This window comes from Bombina bombina, chromosome 1, assembly GCF_027579735.1.
Source record: "Bombina bombina isolate aBomBom1 chromosome 1, aBomBom1.pri, whole genome shotgun sequence".
Lineage (NCBI taxonomy): Eukaryota > Metazoa > Chordata > Amphibia > Anura > Bombinatoridae > Bombina > Bombina bombina.
The window spans coordinates 1,152,270,071-1,152,295,011 of record NC_069499.1 but is presented as its reverse complement, the minus strand read 5'-3'; the positions used below and the strand labels follow the sequence as shown (position 1 = coordinate 1,152,295,011).

General features: G+C 41.1%; 1 protein-coding gene across 4 annotated transcripts in view; it reads right to left on the bottom strand.

Annotated features, from left to right (window-relative positions):
• Window positions 1–24,941, bottom strand: part of IFI35 (interferon induced protein 35) — a 202,666-nt gene that overhangs the window by 50,797 nt on the left and 126,928 nt on the right. For all 4 annotated transcript variants that reach the window (XM_053699580.1, XM_053699583.1, XM_053699579.1 and 1 more), the window contains 2 exons: window positions 7,347–7,491; window positions 3,111–3,217 (listed from right to left, as the gene is read on the bottom strand). In XM_053699580.1, the coding sequence (XP_053555555.1) occupies window positions 3,111–3,217; window positions 7,347–7,491 (252 nt within the window). The remainder of the gene's footprint in view (window positions 1–3,110; window positions 3,218–7,346; window positions 7,492–24,941) is intronic.

Below are 24,941 nucleotides of genomic sequence, written 5' to 3'. Positions count from 1 at the left end.
GCTGGAAGGCAGCCTCCTGAACGAATTACAGCTCACTCTACTAGAGCTGTGGCTTCCACATGGGCTTCCAAGAATGAGGCTTCTGTTGAACAGATTTGTAAGGCAGCAACTTGGTCTTCACTGCATACGTTTGCCAAATTTTACAAATTCATTACTTTTGCTTCTTCGGAGGCTATTTTTGGGAGAAAGGTTTTGCAAGCAGTGATGCCTTCCGTTTAGGTTACCTGACTTGTTCCCTCCCTTCATCCGTGTCCTAAAGCTTTGGTATTGGTTCCCACAAGTAAGGATGAAGCCGTGGACCGGATACACCAATGTAGGAGAAAACAGAATTTATGTTTACCTGATAAATTTCTTTCTCCTACGGTGTATCCGGTCCACGGCCCGCCCTGGCATTTTGGTCAGGTTTAAATTTATTTTTTGTAAACTACAGTCACCACTGCACCTTATGGTTCTCCTTTTTCTCCTAACCGTCGGTCGAATGACTGGGGAGGCGGAGCCTGAGGGGAGCTATATGGACAGCTCTGCTGTGTGCTCTCTTTGCCACTTCCTGTAGGGGAAGAGAATATCCCACAAGTAAGGATGAAGCCGTGGACTGGATACACCGTAGGAGAAAGAAATTTATCAGGTAAACATAAATTCTGTTTTAAATACACATACATACATACATATACACACACATATACAGTACATACACAGACACATAGGCACACACACACACACATACATACACATATACACACACATACAGATAAATACACATATGCATAAGCAAACACAAATACATATATTTATACACACACATACAGATACATGCATAAATACACACACACATACATACATACAGTACATACATTTATACACACACATACAGATACATGCATAAATACACACACACATACATACATACAGTACATACATTTATACACACACATACAGATACATGCATAAATACACACACACATACATACATACAGTACATACATTTATACACCCACATACAGATACATGCATAAATACACACACACATACATACATACAGTACATACATTTATACACACACATACAGATACATGCATAAATACACACACACATACATACATACAGTACATACATTTATACACACACATACAGATACATGCATAAATACACACACACATACATACATACAGTACATACATTTATACACACACATACAGATACATGCATAAATACACACACACATACATACATACAGTACATACATTTATACACACACATACAGATACATGCATAAATACACACACACATACATACATACAGTACATACATTTATACACACACATACAGATACATGCATAAATACACACACACATACATACATACAGTACATACATTTATACACACACATACAGATACATGCATAAATACACACACACATACATACATACAGTACATACATTTATACACACACATACATACATACAGTACATACATTTATACACACACATATACAAAAGCACACACAAATGCACATACATACACATATATACATACATACATTTATACACACACATAAAGATACATACAAATACACATAAGCACACACATACATATACACCTTTGATCCCTTTATTTCAATAATATTAAACATTTATTTTACATTTAATATGTATAAATATGAGTAAAAAAAAGTTTCCTTATAATTTACTTGTTTTCTTTTGCATTCAAGCATTACCACTTTACTTCGGGTCTCCAAAAGCACTACATTTTCAATCACTATTCTGTATGGTGTTCAAGCGCAACACTTATGATATGATATGATAGTGCACCCCACACTATCCATTCTAGTCAGCTTTTTACAAATATCACTTTTAAGTTATTCAACATTTGTGTATCATGTCCTTTTAATTTCTATAAAATAACATATTGAAAATAGATTTTCTTATTTTGTTACTCTAAGGGGTCAATTTATTAATGTGCGAGCGGACATGATACGCTGTTGGCATTTATTATTGCACCAGCAGTTCTTGTGAACTGCTGGTGCAATGCCACCCCCTGCAGATTCGTCGGCTGCTAGCAGGGGGTGTCAATCAAGCTCTTGTGAGCTGCTGGTGCAACGCCACCCCCTGCAGACTCCCGGCCAATCGGCCGCCAGCAGGGGGGTGTCAATTAACCCGATCATACCCTATCGTGTTGAATTCTGGCGATGTCTGTCCGCCTGCTCAGAGCAGCGGTCTCGCCAGAAACATAGGCCCTCAAGCTCCATTCGGAGCTTGATAAATGGGCCTCATAGTGTATTACTGTGACCAAGTGTCACAGACACAAGTGGCAGATAAATGTGCCACTGTGAAAAAGGTAAAGTGCATCATACTGTAGTGTGCCGCAGTAAAACGAGACAGATAAACTGTATATGAAACAGTTATTAAAATTATAAAGATGGTACCGTCATTATTGCATAGAATTATTAATATCAATGGACTATATATTTGTGTTTTGTGTGTTTATTATTCTCTGTTGTAATATTACCAAATATTAAATCTTGGGAAACATAAAACCAATATCTGATTCCTATATACAGGGGCCGAATTATCATTGTGCAAGCAGACATGATCCGATATTGCGTATCATGTCCACTGCACATCGATAAATGCCGACAGCATACGCTCTCAGCATTTATCATTGCACCAGCAGTTCTTCTGAACTGCTGGTGCAATACCGCCCCCTGCAGATTTGCGGCCAATCTAACCGGGGCTGTCAATCAACCTGATTGTGTTCGATTGGGTTGATTTCCGGCGATGTCTGTCCGCCGCCTCAGAGCGCCTCTTTAGACCGCTGCTTCATAACTTCTGTTGGCTCGCCGGAAACACAGGGCATCAAGCTCCATACGGAGCTTGATAAATATGCCCCACAATATTTACTTCATTAACATATCTGATACAAGCTTTTGAAATCAATTGATACACATGATTTCCATTTTTCAAATGGTCAATTATATTTGTGCTACAGTTGGGGTACATAGAAAATAAATGTGTGCCTACAAAAAGGTTGATAAACACTGCTTTACTACATGGTGTCTTTGTTAAGTTGTATTATTGACCAACTAAAAAATGTGATTATAGTTTGAGACTTACATTAAGGAAATCCAGTACTAGAAGCTCCACCGGCTCAGCCTTCACATTAATATGACAATCATCCACTTTTATCTGGTGATCCTTTATTCTGATTATATCTGTGGCAACTGCAAAGAGGGATATGCACTGACATTAATAATCATGTAAACTGTATCACAAGTTTATGAATCACTTTAAAGGGACACTAAACACCTGATAAAAATCATTAAAAAGTATGTTTTATTATGAATTAAAATCAAGTAATCACTACTGTCTAGTTTATTTGTTCACCTTACCCCTAAGTGTTGAAAAAAATCGATTTGAAGATGAATGCTAATAAGGTGCATTATTCTCCCATGTAAGGTGCCATATTAGAATGCACGTTACACTGGGTCACAGCAGTCATGTGACTTGTGCATATGAAAAACACAGCAGCAGCAGCTCTCAATGTTATGCAGACAGAGCTTGTCCTGCAGTTTATGTTATAAATCTGTTACAGGAATAAAAGATTTTATTATTATGTTTTTCTATGCAAACAAAGCTTACTTTTTCAAACGTTACCACTGACATTCCTAATGTGTGTGACTGTTCATAGCACTCGGCAGGGTTATAAATGTAAATCATTCTCTTCTCTGAGTCTGACAAGCTCCGGTCTGGAGAGGGAGGGGCCGAGGGGGGAGAGAGAGCAGAGAGACTCCGTGAAGAAAATAGACTAAATAACTCATGCTGCAAATACTTTTTACTGGAGATTTGTTCTATGCAATATTTAATTTTCATACATCTGCATTATATATAACTGTATATATGTGATGTAGATGTATGAAAATAAAATATTGCATAGAACAAATCTCCAGTAAAAAGTATTTGCAGCATGAGTTTATTTAGTCTATTTTCTTCACGGAGTCTCTCTGCTCTCTCTCCCCCCTCGGCCCCTCCCTCTCCAGACCGGAGCTTGTCAGACTCAGAGAAGAGAATGATTTACATTTATAACCCTGCCGAGTGCTATGTACAGTCACACACATTAGGAATGTCAGTAGTAACGTTTGAAAAAGTAAGCTTTGTTTGCATAGAAAAATATAATAATAAAATCTTTTATTCCTGTAACAGATTTATAACATAAACTGCAGCCCAAGTTCTGTCTGCATAACATTGAGTGCTGCTGTGTTTTTTATATGCACACATTATAGGTACTCTAGGGAGATATGAAGTGTGTCTCATGTGACTCCTGTGCTGTTAAAATATGGCGGCATACATAGCTGCATCAAGCCCTAGATATGTATTTAGGCTTACCATAATTTTTAGAGGTGAAACTGGGACCACCTGGTGCGGTGCCAGTGGGGGTGTGGTCAGGAGTGTGGTCAAGGGGGCGTGGCAATTACCGGTCCTTTTAAAGTAGTAGCTTTTATGTGTGTAATGTTTTGTGGATACTCTACCCTTCCTCAGTCAAACAAGTGAATCCCACAGTTTAAATAGAACATAACACCACCCCCTAGTGAAAAAGGCACCATTACGTTGTCATGGCAAATAAATCATTAATCTAAATCTCAGATTCTAAATAATGCCAAACATCAAGCATAATTATCACTTTATCAATTTCACAATTTAATATCTGCAGTGTAATATGTGTTTTATGTGTCTTATTAAGGAACAGAGCCAAATACTGATAAGGCATAAATACAATATTGAACATTGAAGTAAAAAAGAAACACTTACCTGCTAAAGCTGTTTAAGAGGCTACTCTATACCATAATGCAGGAAGATTATAGCCAAAAATGCTATTCTGCATGAAGTAAAGCAAGATCCAGGCCAAAAATCCTGCCTGTCTGTACTTCCTAGTCATACCCATATGATTCCCCTAAAGGTGTATTACCGGCAATGACACCAAGGGTCGGGGGGGAGAAGGTGTTAAATTCTTAGAAAAATAAACCAAGTAGTACTACAAAATTTAAAAAAAACCCTATGCTGCTCACTCAGCCTGTATTACTAAATGTAAACTTTGAAGGACACGAACGTTAAGCTAAGCAGGGCTGTATGTAACAAAGTACCAGCATCCAACTATGCTGGAGAGCCACAGTCCAGTCATTTTGAATGTGTCCGGGTTTCAGGTGGTCTGAAACCCGGACACATGATTTGAAACCTGGAGGTGGCAACCCTACTGGGACAGAATGAACAACTGCGTGGGACACTGGGACAGCGCCTCCAAACCGGGACAATCCCAGTAAAAGTGGGACTTCTGGTATAGTAATAGAAACAATTTTCTTGAAATGTTTTGTGTAAGCTGAAGTTGCAGCATAAAGAACTGTACTCAGTTTTTTATTATTACACAGTAGAAGTTAGTTTGAATTATTTTTAGCAGTCAAGTGTTTAATGTCCCTTTAAATGGGTTTATGAATCACTTTAAATGGTCCTTTCAATCTACCATGAAACAAAGGGGCCGATTTATCACGGCCTGAATGGGGCCGTATACATCTGTTTCTGCGCAAGCCTTCAGGCTCGCCGGAAACAGGAGTTAAAAAGCAGCGGACTTAAGACCGCTGCTCCTTAACTCGTATGCCACCTCTGAGGCGGCGTACAGCAATCAGCCTGATCACATACGATTTTTCTGTACAACAGCACTGTGATGGCAGCCTTGGAAATGTTGCCATGATAAAGGCAAATTCAAAGACTTTTGATGTACTTTGAGCCCCCTTTTGCATGGAGGGACACACAGAGGAATTACACATGGTGGCAGTAATACCACTACTGACTGAGGAGCCAGAGGCACCCCTAGATGTGTCAGCCCCATCTCAGTTGAGACCTCTGGGACCCCTGTAGTTATGCCTCTATAGAAAGTGCAGAACACAGGTAAACCCAAACTTTTACAGACAGACACAAGGTGAAAACACAAAGGGGACAGAAAACAGGCAGACACTAGACAACAAGACACATTGATACCCCAAGAACAGTGCTTTTATGAGCATTACTAATCCATGCTTACATTCCACCTACTTAGGTGTATGTTTGTCTAAAGCTGCCACAGGAGGTGGGACGGGCCCTGCATTATGCACAAATAATAATACTGGTGACTGGGCAGGGCTAAAGCCAATGCCCTGTATGCCCTATGCTCAGTCCAGACCTGGTTATTGCAATTCATTTACCTGTGCTCACTAAAGGACATCTTTTAAATCTAGCCAGCTATCTAAAGTTCCTTCATCCCCAGTAACATCTCTCCTCCTCTTATTCTCAGTTTCTTACTACAGTATTCATCTTTCATCTCTCTGGGACACTTGATCCTTTCATTTGGCCTTCAGTACGATCTCTAAACTGATGATACACAAGTCTATACCTACTCTTCTGACATTTCTACCTGAACTTTTGCCACTAAACCCCTTTCTGTCATTTATTGATGCATCACTCTGCATTCTAGAATTCAACATGTCCAAAACCAACCTAAATATTTTACCTATGTTGTGCCAAATGTATTCCTTATATTTATTTTAATAATAGAACAATTGCATATATTGATCAGGTTGGCTGCAAGGTTGTCACCTTTGACTTCAGACTCTTTCTCAAACCTTAGATAAAGAACCTCACAATGTTGGTCATCTTCATATAAGAAATGTAGTTTACATTTGTCCATTATATAGCAACAATACAGAAAAACTATCTTCGTTCACTTATCTCAGTGTCATAACTGTAACCACCTTCATCCACTTCTACCCTCTGCGATCCATCCTCATTGTGCTGCCTGACTCATCTCTTAACTTCCTGTTTATCATCTGCTGCACATCTTTACACATCACTGAACTGGCTGCCACTCTCTTCTAGAATTATATTGAAGCCACTCCATGGATTGCCCTTTTCTGTTTTAAACTCTTCTCAATTATACATGACTTCTCTTGTGCATAGAACTTCCATATTGTCAGACTCTCTACAAACATATCAAACAGAACCTCTAAATGCCTCCTTCTCAACAACATATAGCCAGTCCTGACAAATCTCACTACCTTTAAACCATTGTTCTATGATTTATTTTCTACCAATATTAAAATACTTACTGCACCAGTGGATGACCACATTTTGCTTTGTAAATATGTCCTGTAGATTTTAAACTTTATTTTGGGTAGGATCTCATTATCTTCATATTTGTAAGCTTTATGTGATTGTCTTACTATAATGGCCATATAACCTGTTTCATTGATATACCCAAAATACTAAGGAGAAGAAATTTTGAATTAACTCTTGGTTCAACAGTCTACGAGTTTACTTATTTCCCACCTTCCTCATTTTCAAAGGTGATAAGTGCAGTTCCACCCCAAATGGTTTTTTTTATTTGATGTTTGATATTCAATCCATTTTCAGGAATAGTATCACTGAGTTTTCCTTTGAATGCCATTTTCCTTTCAGTTCCTGAAGCCAAGATCTGTAGGAATGATAAGGAATAAAATAAAGAGGACATCATTATCCAGGTGTGGAAATGCTTTAGAATATATTATGCTATATTATATTAGAGATTATTAGGCATGTGCAGCAACATTTGGCTATTTTCCTGATTTATTAATGTAAAAGTGCATCGCATAGATATCTGTGCAAATCCCAAATATTTGTGTGTCGCCCGACACCATATTTGGAATTTGTTTATAAAATGAATGTCGAATAACAAATGTATGCATATGCCTACAGATTACAGACACTTTAGGATTCCTTACGTATCTATTTACTTGTTGCTGTATCAGGTTACATCACATATACATGCAAATTGTAAAAAAAAAAAAAAAGATTATTATGATTCAGCATTTATCTTAACCCCTTAATGACAACTGACGTACCAGGTACGTCATGCATTAACAAGCAGTTAATGACAATGGACGTACCTGGTACGTCAGTTGTCTAACAGAGTGCTGGAAGCGATCACAATCGCTTCCAGCAGCTCTGAGGGTATTGCAGTGATGCCTCGATATGGAGGCATCCTGCAATACCCCTTTACAAGCCTCCGATGCAGAGAGAGCCACTCTGTGGCCCTCTCTGCACCGGAGCGTCGTTGGTGGGTGGGAGCAAGGCAGGGAGGTGGGTGGGCGGCCTGCCAAGGGCCTGTGATTTGGAGGGGGGCGGGATCGGAGGCCGGATCGGATGCGGCAGTGTCCGGGGGCGCGCACGGACGCTTGGGCGCGTGCACGTGGGTGGCGGGCGGGCGCGTGCACGGGGCGGGAGCGGGTGGGAACTGCTACACTACAGAAAAATGTAATTTCAAAATTGGGAGAAAAGGTTTTTTTTTTAATGCAATAAATGATCGAAGGGTTCTGGGGGGGGGGGGGGAAGCTACACTACAGAAAATGGGAAAAAAGTCCAAAAAAACAATAAAAGCATATTTTTTTTAATAAACTGGGTACTGGCAGACAGCTGCCAGTACCCAAGATGGTGCCCATTAAGTTAGAGGGGGAGGGTTAGAGAACTGTTTGATGGGGGATCTGTGAGTTTGGGGGCTAAGGGGGATTCTATACAGCAGCATATGTAAATATGCTATAAAAAAAAAAACAAAAAAAAACAAATATACCTTTTATCTTAGTACTGGCAGACTTTCTGCCAGTACTTAAGATGGCGGGAACAATTGTGGGGTGGGGGAGGGAATATAGCTGTTTGGGAGGGATCAGGGGGTCTGATGTTTCAGGTGGGAGGCTGATCTCTACACTAAAGCTAAAATTAACCCTGCAAGCTCCCTACAAGCTACCTAATTAACCCCTTTACTGCTAGCCATAATACAAGTGTGATGCGCAGCAGAATTTAGTGGCCTTCTAATTACCAAAAAGCCAAAGCCATATATGTCTGCTATTTCTGAACAAAGGGGATCCCAGAGAAGCATTTACAACCATTTGTGCCATAATTGCACAAGCTGTTTGTAAATAATTTCAGTAAGAAACCAAAAATTTAGAAAAATGTAAAAAAAAAAATTATTTGAACGTATTTGGCGGTGAAATGGTGGCATGAAATATACCAAAATGTGCCTTGATCAATACTTTGGGTTGTTTACTACACTACACTAAAGCTAAAATTACCCCAAAAATCTCCCTACATGCTCCCTAATAAACCCCTTCACTGCTGGGCATAATACAAGTATGTGTGCAGTGGCATTTAGCGGCCTTCTAATTACCAAAAAGCAACGCCAAAGCCATATATGTCTGCTATTTCTGAACAAAGGGGATGCCAGAGAAGCATTTACAACCATTTTTGCCATAATTGCACAAGCTGTTTGTAAACAATATCAGTGAGAAACCGAAAGTTTGTGAAAAAATTTGTGAAAAAGTGAACGATTTTTTGTATTTGATCGCATTTGGCGGTGAAATGGTGGCATGAAATATACCAAAATGGGCCTAGATCAATACTTTGGGATGTCTTCTAAAAAAAATATATACATGTCAAGGGATATTCAGAGATTCCTGAAAGATATCAGTGTCCCAATGTAACTAGCAGTAATTTTGAAAAAAAGTGGTTTGGAAATAGCAAAGTGTTACTTGTATTTATGGCCCTATAACTTGCAAAAAAAGTAAAGAACATGTAAACATTGGGTATTTCTAAACTCAGGACAAAATTTAGAAACTATTTAGCATGGGTGTTTTTTGGTGGTTGCAGATGTGTAACAGATTTTGGGGCTAAAAGTTAAAAAAAAAAGTGGTTTTTTTTTTCATTTTTTCCTCATATTTTATATATTTTTTATAGTAAATTATAAGATATGATGAAAATAATGGTATCTTTAGAAAGTCCATTTAATGGCGAGAAAAACTGTATATAATATGTGTGGGTACAGTAAATGAGTAAGAGGAAAATTACAGCTAAACACAAACACCGCAAAAATGTAAAAATAGCTTTGTCACAAACGGACAGAAAATGGAAAAGTACTGTTGTCATTAAGGGGTTAAAGAGATAAAAAAAACGAATTTTTGTCTTTCATGGTTCAGATAGAGCATGCAATTTTAATTGACTTCCTAATTTACTAATATTATAAGTTTTCTTCTGTTAAGTGTGATCAGTCCACGGGTCATCATTACTTCTGGGATATTACTCCTCCCCAACAGGAAGTGCAAGAGGATTCACCCAGCAGAGCTGCATATAGCTCCTCCCCTCTACGTCACTCCCAGTCATTCTCTTGCACCCAACGACTAGATAGGATGTGTGAGAGGACTATGGTGATTATACTTAGTTTTATATCTTCAATCAAAAGTTTGTTATTTTAAAATAGCACCGGAGTGTGTTATTACCTCTCTGGCAGAGTTTGAAGAAGAATCTACCAGAGTTTTGCTATGATTTTAGCCGGAGTAGTTAAGATCATATTGCTGTTCTCGGCCATCTGAGGAGTGAGGTAAACTTCAGATCAGGGGACAGCGGGCAGATGAATCTGCATAGAGGTATGTAGCAGTTTTTATTTTCTGACAATGGAATTGATGAGAAAATCCTGCCATACCGATATAATGTCATGTATGTATACTTTACACTTCAGTATTCTGGGGAATGGTACTTCACTAGAATTACACTGTAAGAAATACATAAAGCTGTTTAATAACTAGAGATTATGTTTAACGTTTTTGCTGGAATGTAAAATCGTTTTCATTTGCTGAGGTACTGTGTGAATAAATGTTTGGGCACTATTTTTCCACTTGGCAGTTGTTTAATCTGTTTTTCTGACAGTTTCTGTTCTCCCTCACTGCTGTGTGTGAGGGGGAGGGGCCGTTTTTTGGCGCTTTTACTATGCATCAAATATTTCAGTCAGCAACTCATTGTATTCCCTGCATGATCCGGTTCATCTCTACAGAGCTCAGGGGTCTTCAAAACTTATTTTGAGGGAGGTAATTTCTCTCAGCAGAGCTGTGAGAATTATAGTTTGACTGAGATAAAAAACGTTTATTCTGTAATTTGTTTCCTGCTTTCAGAATTTGTTATCTTTGCTAATGGGATTAAACCTTTGCTAAAGTTGTGTTGTTTACAAGGATTGAGGCTATAACTGTTTCAATTTATTAATTTTCAACTGTCATAGATCTTCTGTGCTTCTTAAAGGCACAGTACGTTTTAATATTATTCTAATTGAATTGTATTTCCAAGTTGCAAGTTTATTTGCTAGTGTGTTAAACATGTCTGATTCAGAGGATGATACCTGTGTCATTTGTTGCAATGCCAAAGTGGAGCCCAATAGAAATTTATGTACTAACTGTATTGATGCTACTTTAAATAAAAGTCAATCTGTACAAATTGAACAAATTTCACCAAACAACGAGGGGAGAGTTATGCCGGCTAACTCGCCTCACGTGTCAGTACCTACATCTCCCGCTCAGAGGGAGGTGCGTGATATTGTAGCGCCGAGTACATCTGGGCGGCCATTACAAATCACATTACAGGATATGGCTACTGTTATGACTGAGGTTTTGGCTAAATTTCCAGAACTAAGAGGTAAGCGTGATCACTCTGGGGTGAGAACAGAGTGCGCTGATAATATTAGGGCCATGTCAGACACTGCGTCACAGGTGGCAGAACATGAGGACGGAGAACTTCATTCTGTGGGTGACGGTTCTGATCCAAACAGACTGGATTCAGATATTTCAAATTTTAAATTTAAACTGGAAAACCTCCGTGTATTACTAGGGGAGGTGTTAGCGGCTCTGAATGATTGTAACACAGTTGCAATACCAGAGAAAATGTGTAGGTTGGATAAATATTTTGCGGTACCGACGAGTACTGAGGTTTTTCCTATACCTAAGAGACTTACTGAAATTGTTACTAAGGAGTGGGATAGACCCGGTGTGCCGTTCTCACCCCCTCCGATATTTAGAAAAATGTTTCCAATAGACGCCACCACAAGGGACTTATGGCAAACGGTCCCTAAGGTGGAGGGAGCAGTTTCTACCTTAGCTAAGCGTACCACTATCCCGGTGGAGGATAGCTGTGCTTTTTCAGATCCAATGGATAAAAAGTTAGAGGGTTACCTTAAGAAAATGTTTGTTCAACAAGGTTTTATATTGCAACCCTTTGCATGCATTGCGCCGATCACGGCTGCAGCGGCATTCTGGATTGAGTCTCTGGAAGAGAACATTGGTTCAGCTACTCTGGACGACATTACGGACAGGCTTAGAGTCCTTAAACTAGCTAATTCATTCATTTCGGAGGCCGTAGTACATCTTACTAAACTTACGGCGAAGAATTCAGGATTCGCCATTCAGGCACGCAGGGCGCTGTGGCTAAAATCCTGGTCAGCTGATGTTACTTCTAAGTCTAAATTGCTTAATATACCTTTCAAAGGGCAGACCTTATTCGGGCCCGGGTTGAAAGAGATTATCGCTGACATTACAGGAGGTAAAGGCCATGCCCTGCCTCAGGACAAAGCCAAAGCCAAGACTAGACAGTCTAATTTTCGTTCCTTTCGTAATTTCAAAGCAGGAGCAGCATCAACTTCCTCTGCACCAAAACAGGAAGGAGCTGTTGCTCGCTACAGACAAGGCTGGAAACCTAACCAGTCCTGGAACAAGGGCAAGCAGACTAGGAAACCTGCTGCTGCCCCTAAAACAGCATGAATTGAGGGCCCCCGATCCGGGATCGGATCTAGTGGTGGCAGACTTTCTCTCTTCGCCCAGGCTTGGGCAAGAGATGTTCAGGATCCCTGGGCGCTAGAGATAATATCTCAGGGATACCTTCTGGACTTCAAATACTCTCCTCCAAGAGAGAGATTTCATCTGTCAAGATTGTCAACAATCCAGACAAAGAAAGAGGCGTTTCTACGCTGCGTACAAGAGCTCTTGTTAATGGGAGTAATCCATCCAGTTCCACGATCGGAACAAGGACAGGGGTTTTACTCAAATCTGTTTGTGGTTCCCAAAAAAGAGGGAACTTTCAGACCAATCCTGGACTTAAAGATCCTAAACAAATTCCTAAGAGTTCCATCGTTCAAGATGGAGACTATTCGGACAATTTTACCTATGATCCAAGAGGGTCAATACATGACCACTGTAGACTTAAAAGATGCTTACCTTCACATACCGATTCACAAAGATCATTATCGGTACCTAAGGTTTGCCTTCCTAGACAGGCATTACCAGTTTGTGGCTCTTCCATTCGGATTGGCTACAGCTCCAAGAATCTTCACAAAGGTTCTGGGTGCTCTTCTGGCGGTACTAAGACCGCGGGGAATCTCGGTAGCTCCATACCTAGACGACATTCTGATACAAGCTTCAAGCTTTCAAACTGCCAAGTCTCATACAGAGTTAGTGCTGGCATTTCTAAGGTCACATGGATGGAAGGTGAACGAAAAGAAAAGTTCACTCGTTCCACTCACAAGAGTTCCCTTCCTGGGGACTCTTATAGATTCTGTAGAAATGAAGATTTACCTGACAGAGGACAGACTAACAAGACTTCAAAGTGCTTGCCGCACCCTTCATTCCATTCAACACCCGTCAGTGGCTCAATGCATGGAGGTAATCGGCTTAATGGTAGCGGCAATGGACATAGTACCCTTTGCACGCTTACACCTCAGACCACTGCAACTGTGCATGCTAAGTCAGTGGAATGGGGATTACTCAGACTTATCCCCTTCTCTGAATCTGGATCAAGAGACCAGAAATTCTCTTCTATGGTGGCTTTCTCGGCCACATCTGTCCAGGGGGATGCCATTCAGCAGACCAGACTGGACAATTGTAACAACAGACGCCAGCCTTCTAGGTTGGGGTGCCGTCTGGAATTCTCTGAAGGCTCAGGGACAATGGAGTCAGGAGGAGAGTCTCCTGCCAATAAACATTCTGGAATTGAGAGCAGTTCTCAATGCCCTCCTGGCTTGGCCCCAGTTGACAACTCGGGGGTTCATCAAGTTTCAGTCGGACAACATCACGACTGTAGCTTACATCAACCATCAGGGAGGGACAAGAAGCTCCCTAGCTATGATGGAAGTATCAAAGATAATTTGCTGGGCAGAGTCTCACTCTTGCCACCTGTCAGCAATCCACATCCCGGGAGTGGAGAACTGGGAGGCGGATTTCTTAAGTCGTCAGACTTTTCATCCGGGGGAGTGGGAACTTCATCCGGAGGTCTTTGCCCAAATACTTCGACGTTGGGGCAAACCAGAGATAGATCTCATGGCGTCTCGACAGAACGCCAAGCTTCCTCGTTACGGGTCCAGATCCAGGGATCCAGGAGCAGTCCTGATAGATGCTCTGACAGCACCTTGGGACTTCAGGATGGCTTACGTGTTTCCACCCTTCCCGTTGCTTCCTCGATTGATTGCCAGAATCAAACAAGAGAGAGCATCAGTGATTCTAATAGCACCTGCGTGGCCACGCAGGACTTGGTATGCAGACCTGGTGGACATGTCATCCTGTCCACCTTGGTCTCTACCTCTGAAACAGGACCTTCTGATACAGGGTCCCTTCAAACATCAAAATCTAACTTCTCTGAAGCTGACTGCTTGGAAATTGAACGCTTGATTTTATCAAGACGTGGATTTTCTGAGTCAGTTATTGATACCTTAATACAGGCTAGGAAACCTGTTACCAGAAAGATTTACCATAAGATATGGCGTAAATACCTATATTGGTGTGAATCCAAAGGTTACTCTTGGAGTAAGGTTAGGATTCCTAGGATATTGTCTTTTCTACAAGAAGGTTTAGAAAAGGGTTTATCTGCTAGTTCATTAAAGGGACAGATCTCAGCTCTGTCCATTCTGTTACACAAACGTCTGTCAGAAGTTCCTGACGTCCAGGCTTTTTGTCAGGCTTTGGCCAGAATTAAGCCTGTGTTTAAAACTGTTGCTCCACCATGGAGTTTAAACCTTGTTCTTAATGTTTTACAGGGCGTTCCGTTTGAACCCCTTCATTCCATTGATATAAAGTTGTTATCTTGGAAAGTTCTATTTTTAATGGCTATTTCCTCGGCTCGAAGAGTCTCTGAATTATCAGCCTTACATTGTGATTCTCCTTATTTGATTTTTCATTCGGATAAGGTAGTCCTGCGTACTAAACCTGGGTTCTTACCTAAGGTAGTTACTAACAGGAATATCAATCAAGAGATTGTTGTTCCTTCTTTATGCCCAAATCCTTCTTCAAAGAAGGAACGTCTACTGCACAACCTGGATGTAGTCCGTGCTCTAAAATTTTACTTACAGGCAACTAAGGAATTTCGACAAACGTCTTCTCTGTTTGTCATTTACTCTGGGCAGAGGAGAGGTCAAAAAGCTTCCGCTACCTCTCTTTCTTTTTGGCTTCGTAGCATAATTCGTTTAGCTTATGAGACTGCTGGACAGCAGCCTCCTGAAAGAATTACAGCTCATTCTACTAGAGCTGTGGCTTCCACTTGGGCCTTCAAGAATGAGGCCTCTGTTGAACAGATTTGCAAGGCTGCAACTTGGTCTTCGCTTCATACTTTTTCCAAATTTTACAAATTTGACACTTTTGCTTCATCGGAGGCTATTTTTGGGAGAAAGGTTCTTCAGGCAGTGGTTCCTTCTGTATAAAGAGCCTGCCTATCCCTCCCGTCATCCGTGTACTTTTGCTTTGGTATTGGTATCCCAGAAGTAATGATGACCCGTGGACTGATCACACTTAACAGAAGAAAACATAATTTATGCTTACCTGATAAATTCCTTTCTTCTGTAGTGTGATCAGTCCACGGCCCGCCCTGTTTTTAAGGCAGGTAAATATTTTTTAATTTATACTCCAGTCACCACTTCACCCTTGGCTTTTCCTTTCTCGTTGGTCCTTGGTCGAATGACTGGGAGTGACGTAGAGGGGAGGAGCTATATGCAGCTCTGCTGGGTGAATCCTCTTGCACTTCCTGTTGGGGAGGAGTAATATCCCAGAAGTAATGATGACCCGTGGACTGATCACACTACAGAAGAAAGGAATTTATCAGGTAAGCATAAATTATGTTTTTCTTTGTTCTCTTGGTATCTTTATTTGAAAAGGCAGGAATGTAAGCTTAGGAGCCAACCCATTTTTGGTTCAGCACCCTTGGTAGCGCTTGCTGATTGGTCGCTTAATTTAGCAAATAAAAAAAAACGTTTAAGTACTTTTTTTCATAATGTATTTCACTGACAATATCAGCACTATTACTGATGTCTTTGTTTTATTTATTGTATTGCAACAAGATGCCAATGAAAGACAGAGCTATGGTCATATCAGTCTGTGTGTTTTCCATTACCAGGGAAAAGTTTAAAAACACTGGGTATGCTATCTGGAGCTTTACTGTTATTCAAACTGATAATTCCTGTTTGACCCCTCCTTTTACGACTTTCATCAGTTTATGATTGTTTTCTACATTGTTTCCGTCTTACCCTACTCATCACGTCCATCCCTCAAATTAGAACTGTGGTTTCACACCCTGATCTACATATATTTTTATATTCATAAGTCAAAGGCAAAGGGTTTGAATCTGGGCTCTCAATCTCTACCCTGAGATCTGTCTTTGAATATTACCTCCATATGTCACTTATAACTGCTAAATCCTTAGAAGCAAACATAAGTCAATGTTTATATCTATCACCTTGTTATGTAAATCACAGTTCAAAATCTTTAGCATAACCCTGTTGCTGCGTAGACATTCATAGGGTTTCACATGTTGTGTTTTTGTCTTTCATTCTGAGAAGAGATCTAAAATAAGAGTAAGACTTAAACCATGTACAGTATATTTATGTTGTAGTTCCAGATCCAAACCAAGTAACATCAACATTAAACATCAATTTCATTTTGGGATAAAATTTGCCCTACACTTATCTACCCTCACCAAAGAGAAACAGAGCAGTAGTCTAGTGATCTTATTGTAACGTAGACAAAGGGGGACAATTGTATGTGTACCCCTATATAGAATAGACTATGATTATGTTGCAGAAGCTTTAAGACAACTGAATATGACATGCTGACATATAGTTCTTCTTTTAAAAGGTCATTATAGTTGAAAAATGCCATGTTATTATTCATTAGAACTTATCATTTTAACCCCTTAACAAAATTGAAGTATCCTGCAAGACACGGTATTACAACATGCCTCTCTCCAGGATCCATCAGGCTATAGTGTGGTCTTGCTGTTATATAATAGCAATGCCATTTAACTTTTTAGTAGAAAATGAGAGCCAACATACAGGGTTTATTACTGCAAAGAGGTTAAAACACATTAGTTAAAGTACCGCTCAGCAGCCACAGAGAACTGCTGGTCCCAACAGAAACTGCTGCTGACCCAAAAAGCAACAGCAGTCATAGAACAGACTCCTTTGTCTACCGCTGCTAATTGAGGCAGTGGCAGTTTACGCTCTGAACCAGTATTTCTCTGAGGATCTCAGGCATTACTTTTAATCTTTATGGGGTTAAACATAGACAGCATTTACATAGTTTCCTGTAATCTGGAGATGTTATGCGCTAATAATTTCTGCTGTCAAAATCCTGCATCATTTACCATTTTAGACCCAGTTTACATACTTTTGCATTAGGTTTTACCAGCTGCCGAAGAATTCAGCGAGTGTTAAGCAAAAATCGTCCATTTTCCGAATTGCTTTTATATGGTCCATAGGAAGTGGGCGGGACCGATATTTACATATGTATATGTAATTAATATATATATGTGTGATATCCCGTACAGCTAAAGTGATCTATAAAATTGGCATTTAGCAAACCCATTATTGAAATCTTCCTTTTTATTTCATACACAGATTTTGGGACTGTAAAATACAGTATTCTCGTCTTTGGGAATGGGGTTTCTCTATGCAATCTCGTCTTCTTGATCGGGAGTAAAGTATTTGCTATTTAGTATTGTTTGTTTAAAAGAGCAATCTTCTTACAGTGATATAAATTTAGCAAACAGAAACCCCATTCTGTACAATGAGAGTGAGGTTCAGGGATCTCCGTCCCTACAGTGGGTTTTTGAAAATGTGATTTCCTGCCACTGTTCTTCTTGTTTTTAGATGAAAAGCTCACAAAAACATATACAAAGTTAACAAATATAATTATTAGACAAACATGTCCTGTATACCCAAAATGCCTATATACAAATGGAATTCAGACTAATTAACGCTTCTCAGGATCTATTGTGATCACAAAAGGTTCAAATGATGTTTGGGATTGGGTTTCATGTATATTTTCACACTATTGTTCCTGCTTTTGTGTCTTAACTTCTCCTTTTGTGGGCAGTATGTTTTGGTCATTGTTTATTAGGGGGACTATTATACTTTGTATAGTGTAGGCGCAAATAATAAGCAGCGGACGAGATTTAGTAAATACAATGTGAGAATATCTGGTCATTAGGGATGTTAAGAGTTAAAGTGAAAGTAAATTTTCTACCTTTAGAACACACTACTGCATTGTCTTTATGTCTAATTACCAAACCGCTATATTTTTTTTAAATAAAATTATTGATTTAGTTAATATTTTGATTACATTATTGTTGTTCCGTTCTGCTCCAAACTCCTCCCATCTTCTACTTCCTATAATTTTGACTGTTTACGTATGGAGCGGTCCCACCCGCTCCATAAGTATCAGAGATGCGCGTTCCCAAGCACCGTTACAATTGCGCATGCGCGATTCAAAGATTCTAACCGCAATGCGCATGCGATTGTTACTACAACCTGTCTCCAGTGCGCATGCGTCTATCTTCTTCGCAACATAGTAATGAATGAATAACAATATTGTATTAATTTCTGACCTCCGCTATCCGTATTCAAATAGCACAGATGACGTATATGATCACTGAGGGAAAAATCTTCTGCGCATGCGCGAATTGGCCACGCGCATTGAAACCAAAAGAAAAGATAGTATGTGTAACGCATGCGCAGATGAAAGAATAGGGCGATGACGTTGCTTCACGGCCGCCTAACGGACAGAATTTCAATTGGCCCACATAAAAACATCACCAGGAAGAAAATAATAAGTGAAAAACGGGTTGTTTTTAGCAACGGCAAAAAACGACTTTATTAAAGATAAAACTTGATTTTAAACCAAGTAACAACAATTTCATGAATGAAAGTCCTATTGATTTTACATCTAACATTAAATTACGGTTAGCAACAGAGTAAACTTTACTTTCACTTTAAATGAGAAAAAAATAACGCTTTATAGAGGACGATAATTCATTATCAGCAACAATGTAAGCACGGCCCTATGGCCGTATAGTTGCAGGATCACTAGCGTTAAAACTGCTCTCAAAACAAGTTTGTCTCACAACGTTTTTAAAAAAGATGTATACTTAACTGACAGTTCCAAATCAAAGATAATATTAATATGGAAATGGAAAAATACATTCAACATGCTCCATAATTAATTACAAAATATATAATGAAATGAGCTAGATTACAAGTGGAGCGCTAATTTATCACACGCCTGTAAACGGGCAAATTCGCACATTTATTTATTTTTTTTAAACTGCATCAAGCAGTTTTTAGGGGTTAACGTAAGCAGGTGTGGGGTGTTAGAAAAAAAACGGCAATGAAAACTGTGTTCTCTATAAATATATATGTGTATGCTTATATACATATATATTTGTGTGTTAATACGTGTCTGACGGCATGAGAACAAGGCTTCCATTGGAGCCTATGGAAGTGCGCTCTTGTGAGCACAAAGCTTTCATGCAATGTGAATGTTAGGTTTTGTTCGCATTGTGGGCCACTTCTAATACCAGTGCACAATTGGGTACATTGGTATTACGAGTGGAGCATAACTATCTCGGTTACGAAAGCGCAATTTTGTGCTCCAGTCGTAATCTGGCCCAATATGTATTTTACCAATTTGGTTTATTATTTTGTATCTTTTACAGCAAATTAAATTTCCTTCATGAAATATCATATTATTTGTTATTTAAATTATGTAGTGTTATTTATAGTAAATAATAGTTTATTTATACATCTATTCAACACATTTTATAAAAGCAAACAACACATAATGATAAAGAACAAACATTAAACATATTAAAATATAAATTATGCTTACCTGATAATTTCATTTCCATCTGTGGGAGGAGAGTCCACTGCTTCATTCATTACTTGTGGGAATTAAGAACCTGGCCACCAGGAGGAGGCAAAGACACCCACAGATGGAAATGAAATGATCAGGTAAGCATAATTTATGTTTTCCATCTTAATGGGAGGAGAGTCCACTACTTCATTTATTACTTGTGGGAACAAATACCCAAGCTCTAGAGGACACTGAATTAAAAAAACGGGAGGGTAAAAGGAAGCGGACCCTATACTGAGGGCACCACAGCCTGCAGAACCATTCTCCCAAAAGTTGCTTCTGCCGAAGCAAAAACGTCAAATTTATAAAATTTAGCAAAAGTATGTAAGGAAGACCAAGTGGCCACCTTACAAATTTGCTCCATAGAAGCCTCATTCTTAAAGGCCCAAGAAGAGGCCACAGCTCTAGTCGAGTGAGCCGTAATCCTCTGAGGAGGCTTGTGTCCCGCTGTCTCATATGCCAGACGGATCATACTCCCCAACCAAAAAGATAGAAAAGTGGCAGAGGCCCATTGTCCCCTGCGCTTCCCTGAATACACAACAAATAAGGACGAAGTATATCTGAACTCCTTCGTGGCCTAAAGATAAAACTTCAACGCCCGAATTACTACCAGATTATGAAGTAACCTCTCTTTTGAAGAAGACGGGTTAGGACACAAAGAAGGAACAACTATTTCCTGATTGATGTTATGACTCGACACCACCTTGGGAAGGAATCCCAATCCAGTGTGAAGAACAGCCTTATCGGCATGAAAAACCAAGTAGGGAGGCTCACATTGCAAGAACACCAACTCAGAGACTTTGCGCGCCCATGCAATAGCCAGTAATAATAGGACTTTCCATGAAAGAACCTTAATGTCAAGTGCATGCATAGGCTCAAACCGAATCCTCTGCAAGACCTTAAGAACCAAGTTTAAGCTCCAAGGAAGAGTCGGATTCCTGAAAACAGACCTGAGCCTAACCAGAACCTGAACAAAAGACTGAATGTCAGGGAGCTCCGCAAGCTTCCTATGCAAAAGTACAGATAAAGGCGAGATCTGTCCCCTTAGGGAACTGGTGGCAAGACCCTTATCCAGACCGTCCTGGAGAAAGGCCAAAATCCAGGATACCCTGACCTTATGCCAGGGATATCCTCGTTCCTCACACCAGGACAAGTAGGTCCTCCACACCTTGTGGTAGATGCATCGAGTGATCGGCTTCCTGGCCTGAACGATAGTGTCAATCACTTTTTCCGAAAATCCTCTCTAGTCGTTCAATCTCTATGCAGTCAGCCTCAGAGAATCTAGATTTAGATATAGTAAAGGACCTTGAAACAGCAGATCCATGTGACAAGGTAACTCCCACAGTGGAGATGATGACATCGCCACCAGATCAACATGTAAAGTATAGCCCAGCACTCACTGCCAAATGTCAAGGTGTACGCTGCAAGGATCGCCACCAGATCCGCAAACCACATACTCTGCGGCCACGACAGAGCAGTCAGAATAGCCAAAGCTTGCTCCTGCTTGATGCGAGCCACTACCCGAGGTAGAAGAGGTAACGGTGGAAATATGTAAATTAGGTTGAGGTCCCAGGGTACCGCAAAGGCATCTATCAGTTCCGCCTGGGGATCCCTGGATCGTGACCTGTATCTGGGTAGCTTGCAATTGAGTCTGGATGCCATGAGATCTATCTCCGGCGTCCCCCATCTGCTGCAGATTGCTGCAAACATCTCGGGATGGAGGGACCATTCCCCTGGATGAAACGTCTGTCTACAGTTGTGCAGTACGTCTGTACATTTGTGCACATCCGGAATATGGATCGCTGAGAGCGAACAATTGTGAGTCTCCGTCCACTCCAGAATCCGAGATACTTCCCTCATGGCTGATCTCGTCCCCCCCTGATGGTTTAGTTAAGCCACCAAGGTAATGTTGTCCAACTGGAATCTGATGAATCGGGATGACCCCAGAACGGGCCAAGCCCTCAGAGCGTTGAATATCGTTCGAAGTTCCAAAATATTTATCAGTAGACTTGATTCTTCTCGAGTTCATCTGCCCTGTGCCCTTCTGGCACCCCAAACATCTCCCCATCCTGATAGACTTGCATCCGTGGTAGCAATCTCCCAGGATGGTCTCAAAAAAGATTTCCCCTGAGACAACTGCCCCAGTAGGGTCCACCAAGATAGGGACTCCCTCACCGGTCTGTTTAGAGATATCTGTTGGGACAGATCTAAATGATCGCCTTTCTATTGTCTCAACATGCACAGCTGAAGAGATCTGAGATTGAACCTGGCAAATGGAATGACATCTATGCTGGATACCATAAGCCCGATCACCTCCATATACCTGGCCACAGATGTCCCGTAGGATGTCTGAAAAGCTAGACAGTTGGACGCAAGCTTGCAGCATCTCTGATCTGTCAAAAATTTCTTCATGGCTGAAGAATCTATTATCGTACCCAGGAATTCCACCCTGTTGCTGGGGACCAATGAACTCTTTCCTTCGTTTATCTTTCATCCGTGGGACCGAAGGAGAAGAGCTCTCGAGTGATCCTCCGCAAGACTGTAGGATGGAGCCTGGACCAGGATATCATCCAAATAAGGTGCCACAATTCCTCTGGCTCTCGCTACTGCGCCAAGAGCTCCCAGAATCTTTGTGAAGACTCTTGGGGCAGTCGCCAGACCAAACAGAAGGGCCACAAACTGGAAGTGCTGGTTCAGGAAGGCGAATCTTAGAAACCTGAAGTGATCCTTGTGAATTGGAATGCGAAGGTAAGCGTTCTTCAGGTCTATAGTTGTCATGAATTGCCCATCTTGAACCAAGGGCAAAATTGACCTGATTGTCTCCATCTTGAACGACGTAACTGACCAAAATTTGTCTAGGGCCTTTAGGTCCAGAATTGGACGGAACTTGCCCTCTTTCTTTGTGACCACGAAAAGGTTTGATTAATACCCCAGGCCTCTCTCTGCCGGAGGGACTGGGACGATTACTCTGAGAGATGAGAGATCCCTCACACACCCCAGGAAGGCGTCTCTCTTTTCTGGTCTTGAAGATATGTTTGACAGGAGGAATCTGCCTCTGGGCGGATAAGACTTGAAACCTATCTTGTAACCCTGGGATACGACCTCCAGAACCCAGGGGTCTATAACGTCTCTCCGCAAACTATCTCCGCAAAAAGAGATAGTCTGCCCCCTACATGATCCAAAGATGGACCGGGGGCTGCCCCTTCATGCCGACTTTGATTCGGTGGGCTTCTTATTCTGCTTGGACTTGTTCCAAGAGTTAGCTGGCTTCCAAGATCCATTGCTCCGACTTTGCGGCAGGCTGCTGGCGCTGAGACTTGTCTGCACGAAAGGGACGAAAAGTAGATCCCTTAGGTTTAGTCTTCTTATCCTGAGGCAAGAAGGCACCCTTGCCACCCGTGACCGTAGATATAATAGAATCCATGCCCAGGCCAAAGAAAACCTTCCCCTTGAATGGGAGGGAAAGCAAGCGAGACTTAGAAGTCATGTCCGCAGACCATGACTTTAGCCACAGAGCCCTGCGGGCTAAAACAGAAAAACCTGACATCTTAGCATTCAGGTGAATAATCTGCATGTTAGCATCACAAATGAACGAATGTGCCACTCTTAAGGCCTTGATTCATTCTAGAATTTCATCAAGAGGAGTCTCCACCTCGACCATAGCTGATAGGGCATCACACCAGTAGGTAGCCACACCAGCCACCGCAGCAACTGCCGCCGTCATTGAAAAATGAACCCTGTAAGTTGGAACATCTTATCCATGGGTTCCTTGTAAGAGGAGCTATCCTCTAGCGGAATAGTCATTCTCTTAGCAAGCATGGAGATAGCACCATCCACCTTAGGGACACAGTTCCCCACAATACAAGCTGTGTGTCCGGAACGGAGAAAAGCTTTTTAAAAGAAGAAGAGGGGAAAAGGGCGAACCAAGTTTCTCCCATTTTGACTGGAACCGGGAAGGCCTGGGGCACTACCCTGTCCTCATTAATCCAGTTTAGGGATCGAAGATTTCTCCGGTAGTTTTGGTTCCGGAACCTCCAATGTAGCAAGCACCTCTTTCAGCAGAAAGCGCAAATGCTCCATCTTGAATTTGAAATCTGGCTCCTCCGCGGACGGAGGCCTAGATGTAGCCGATTCTGACCCAGTAGCGACATCCTCCTATAAGTCGGAGTTGTCCTACTCAAAGGATAATCTGTCCAAGACATCCAGCGCAGTCAAAGACCCCTGAGACAGATAGCAGTGCCGTACCTTCGGCTTGCACTTAGTAGGGCAAGGCATCGCATTAATGGCCGCAGAAACCGCCATCTGTAATTGATCGGCAAAGTCTGAAGGCCAAAGGACCCCTCCGGCAGGAGGATTAGTAAGGCCCTGGGGAACTGTATGTGTTATCAGAGATGATTGCAGGGAACGCACCTCGCGGGGCGGGGAGCCCTCAGAGGTGGACGGCTCAGTCGTACTAAATACCTTATTCTTTTTGGAAATAGCAATATTGTCAAAGCATGTGGAACAGAGTTGCGTAGATGGTTCGACTGGAACCTCCTCACAATATACACAGTTAATGGGTTTGGATAAAGAGGTAGTATCCTCTAACATATCAGAGTCCTCCATAGCTTACGCCTTTATTACGGACAAAATCAAAACTAAATGGCACCTTTATATCCCAATGATCGGGGCACTCACCACCTCCTATGACCCGGACTACAAGAAACAGCTTTCGTCTCTTTCGAACACAGGTCGAGAAAGAGGAAGTTGCAGAGGCCACACCCGGTCACATGGAGTGCCATGCAGGACCGCCCCTGCACTCGAGAGAAGGACGCGCCTAAAAAACCTGTATCAATCTCTCGCTAATAAACTGTGTTCCACACTGACGGAGCCTTATCTCACACAAATGCAGTAGAAAAACACAATAAACAATATT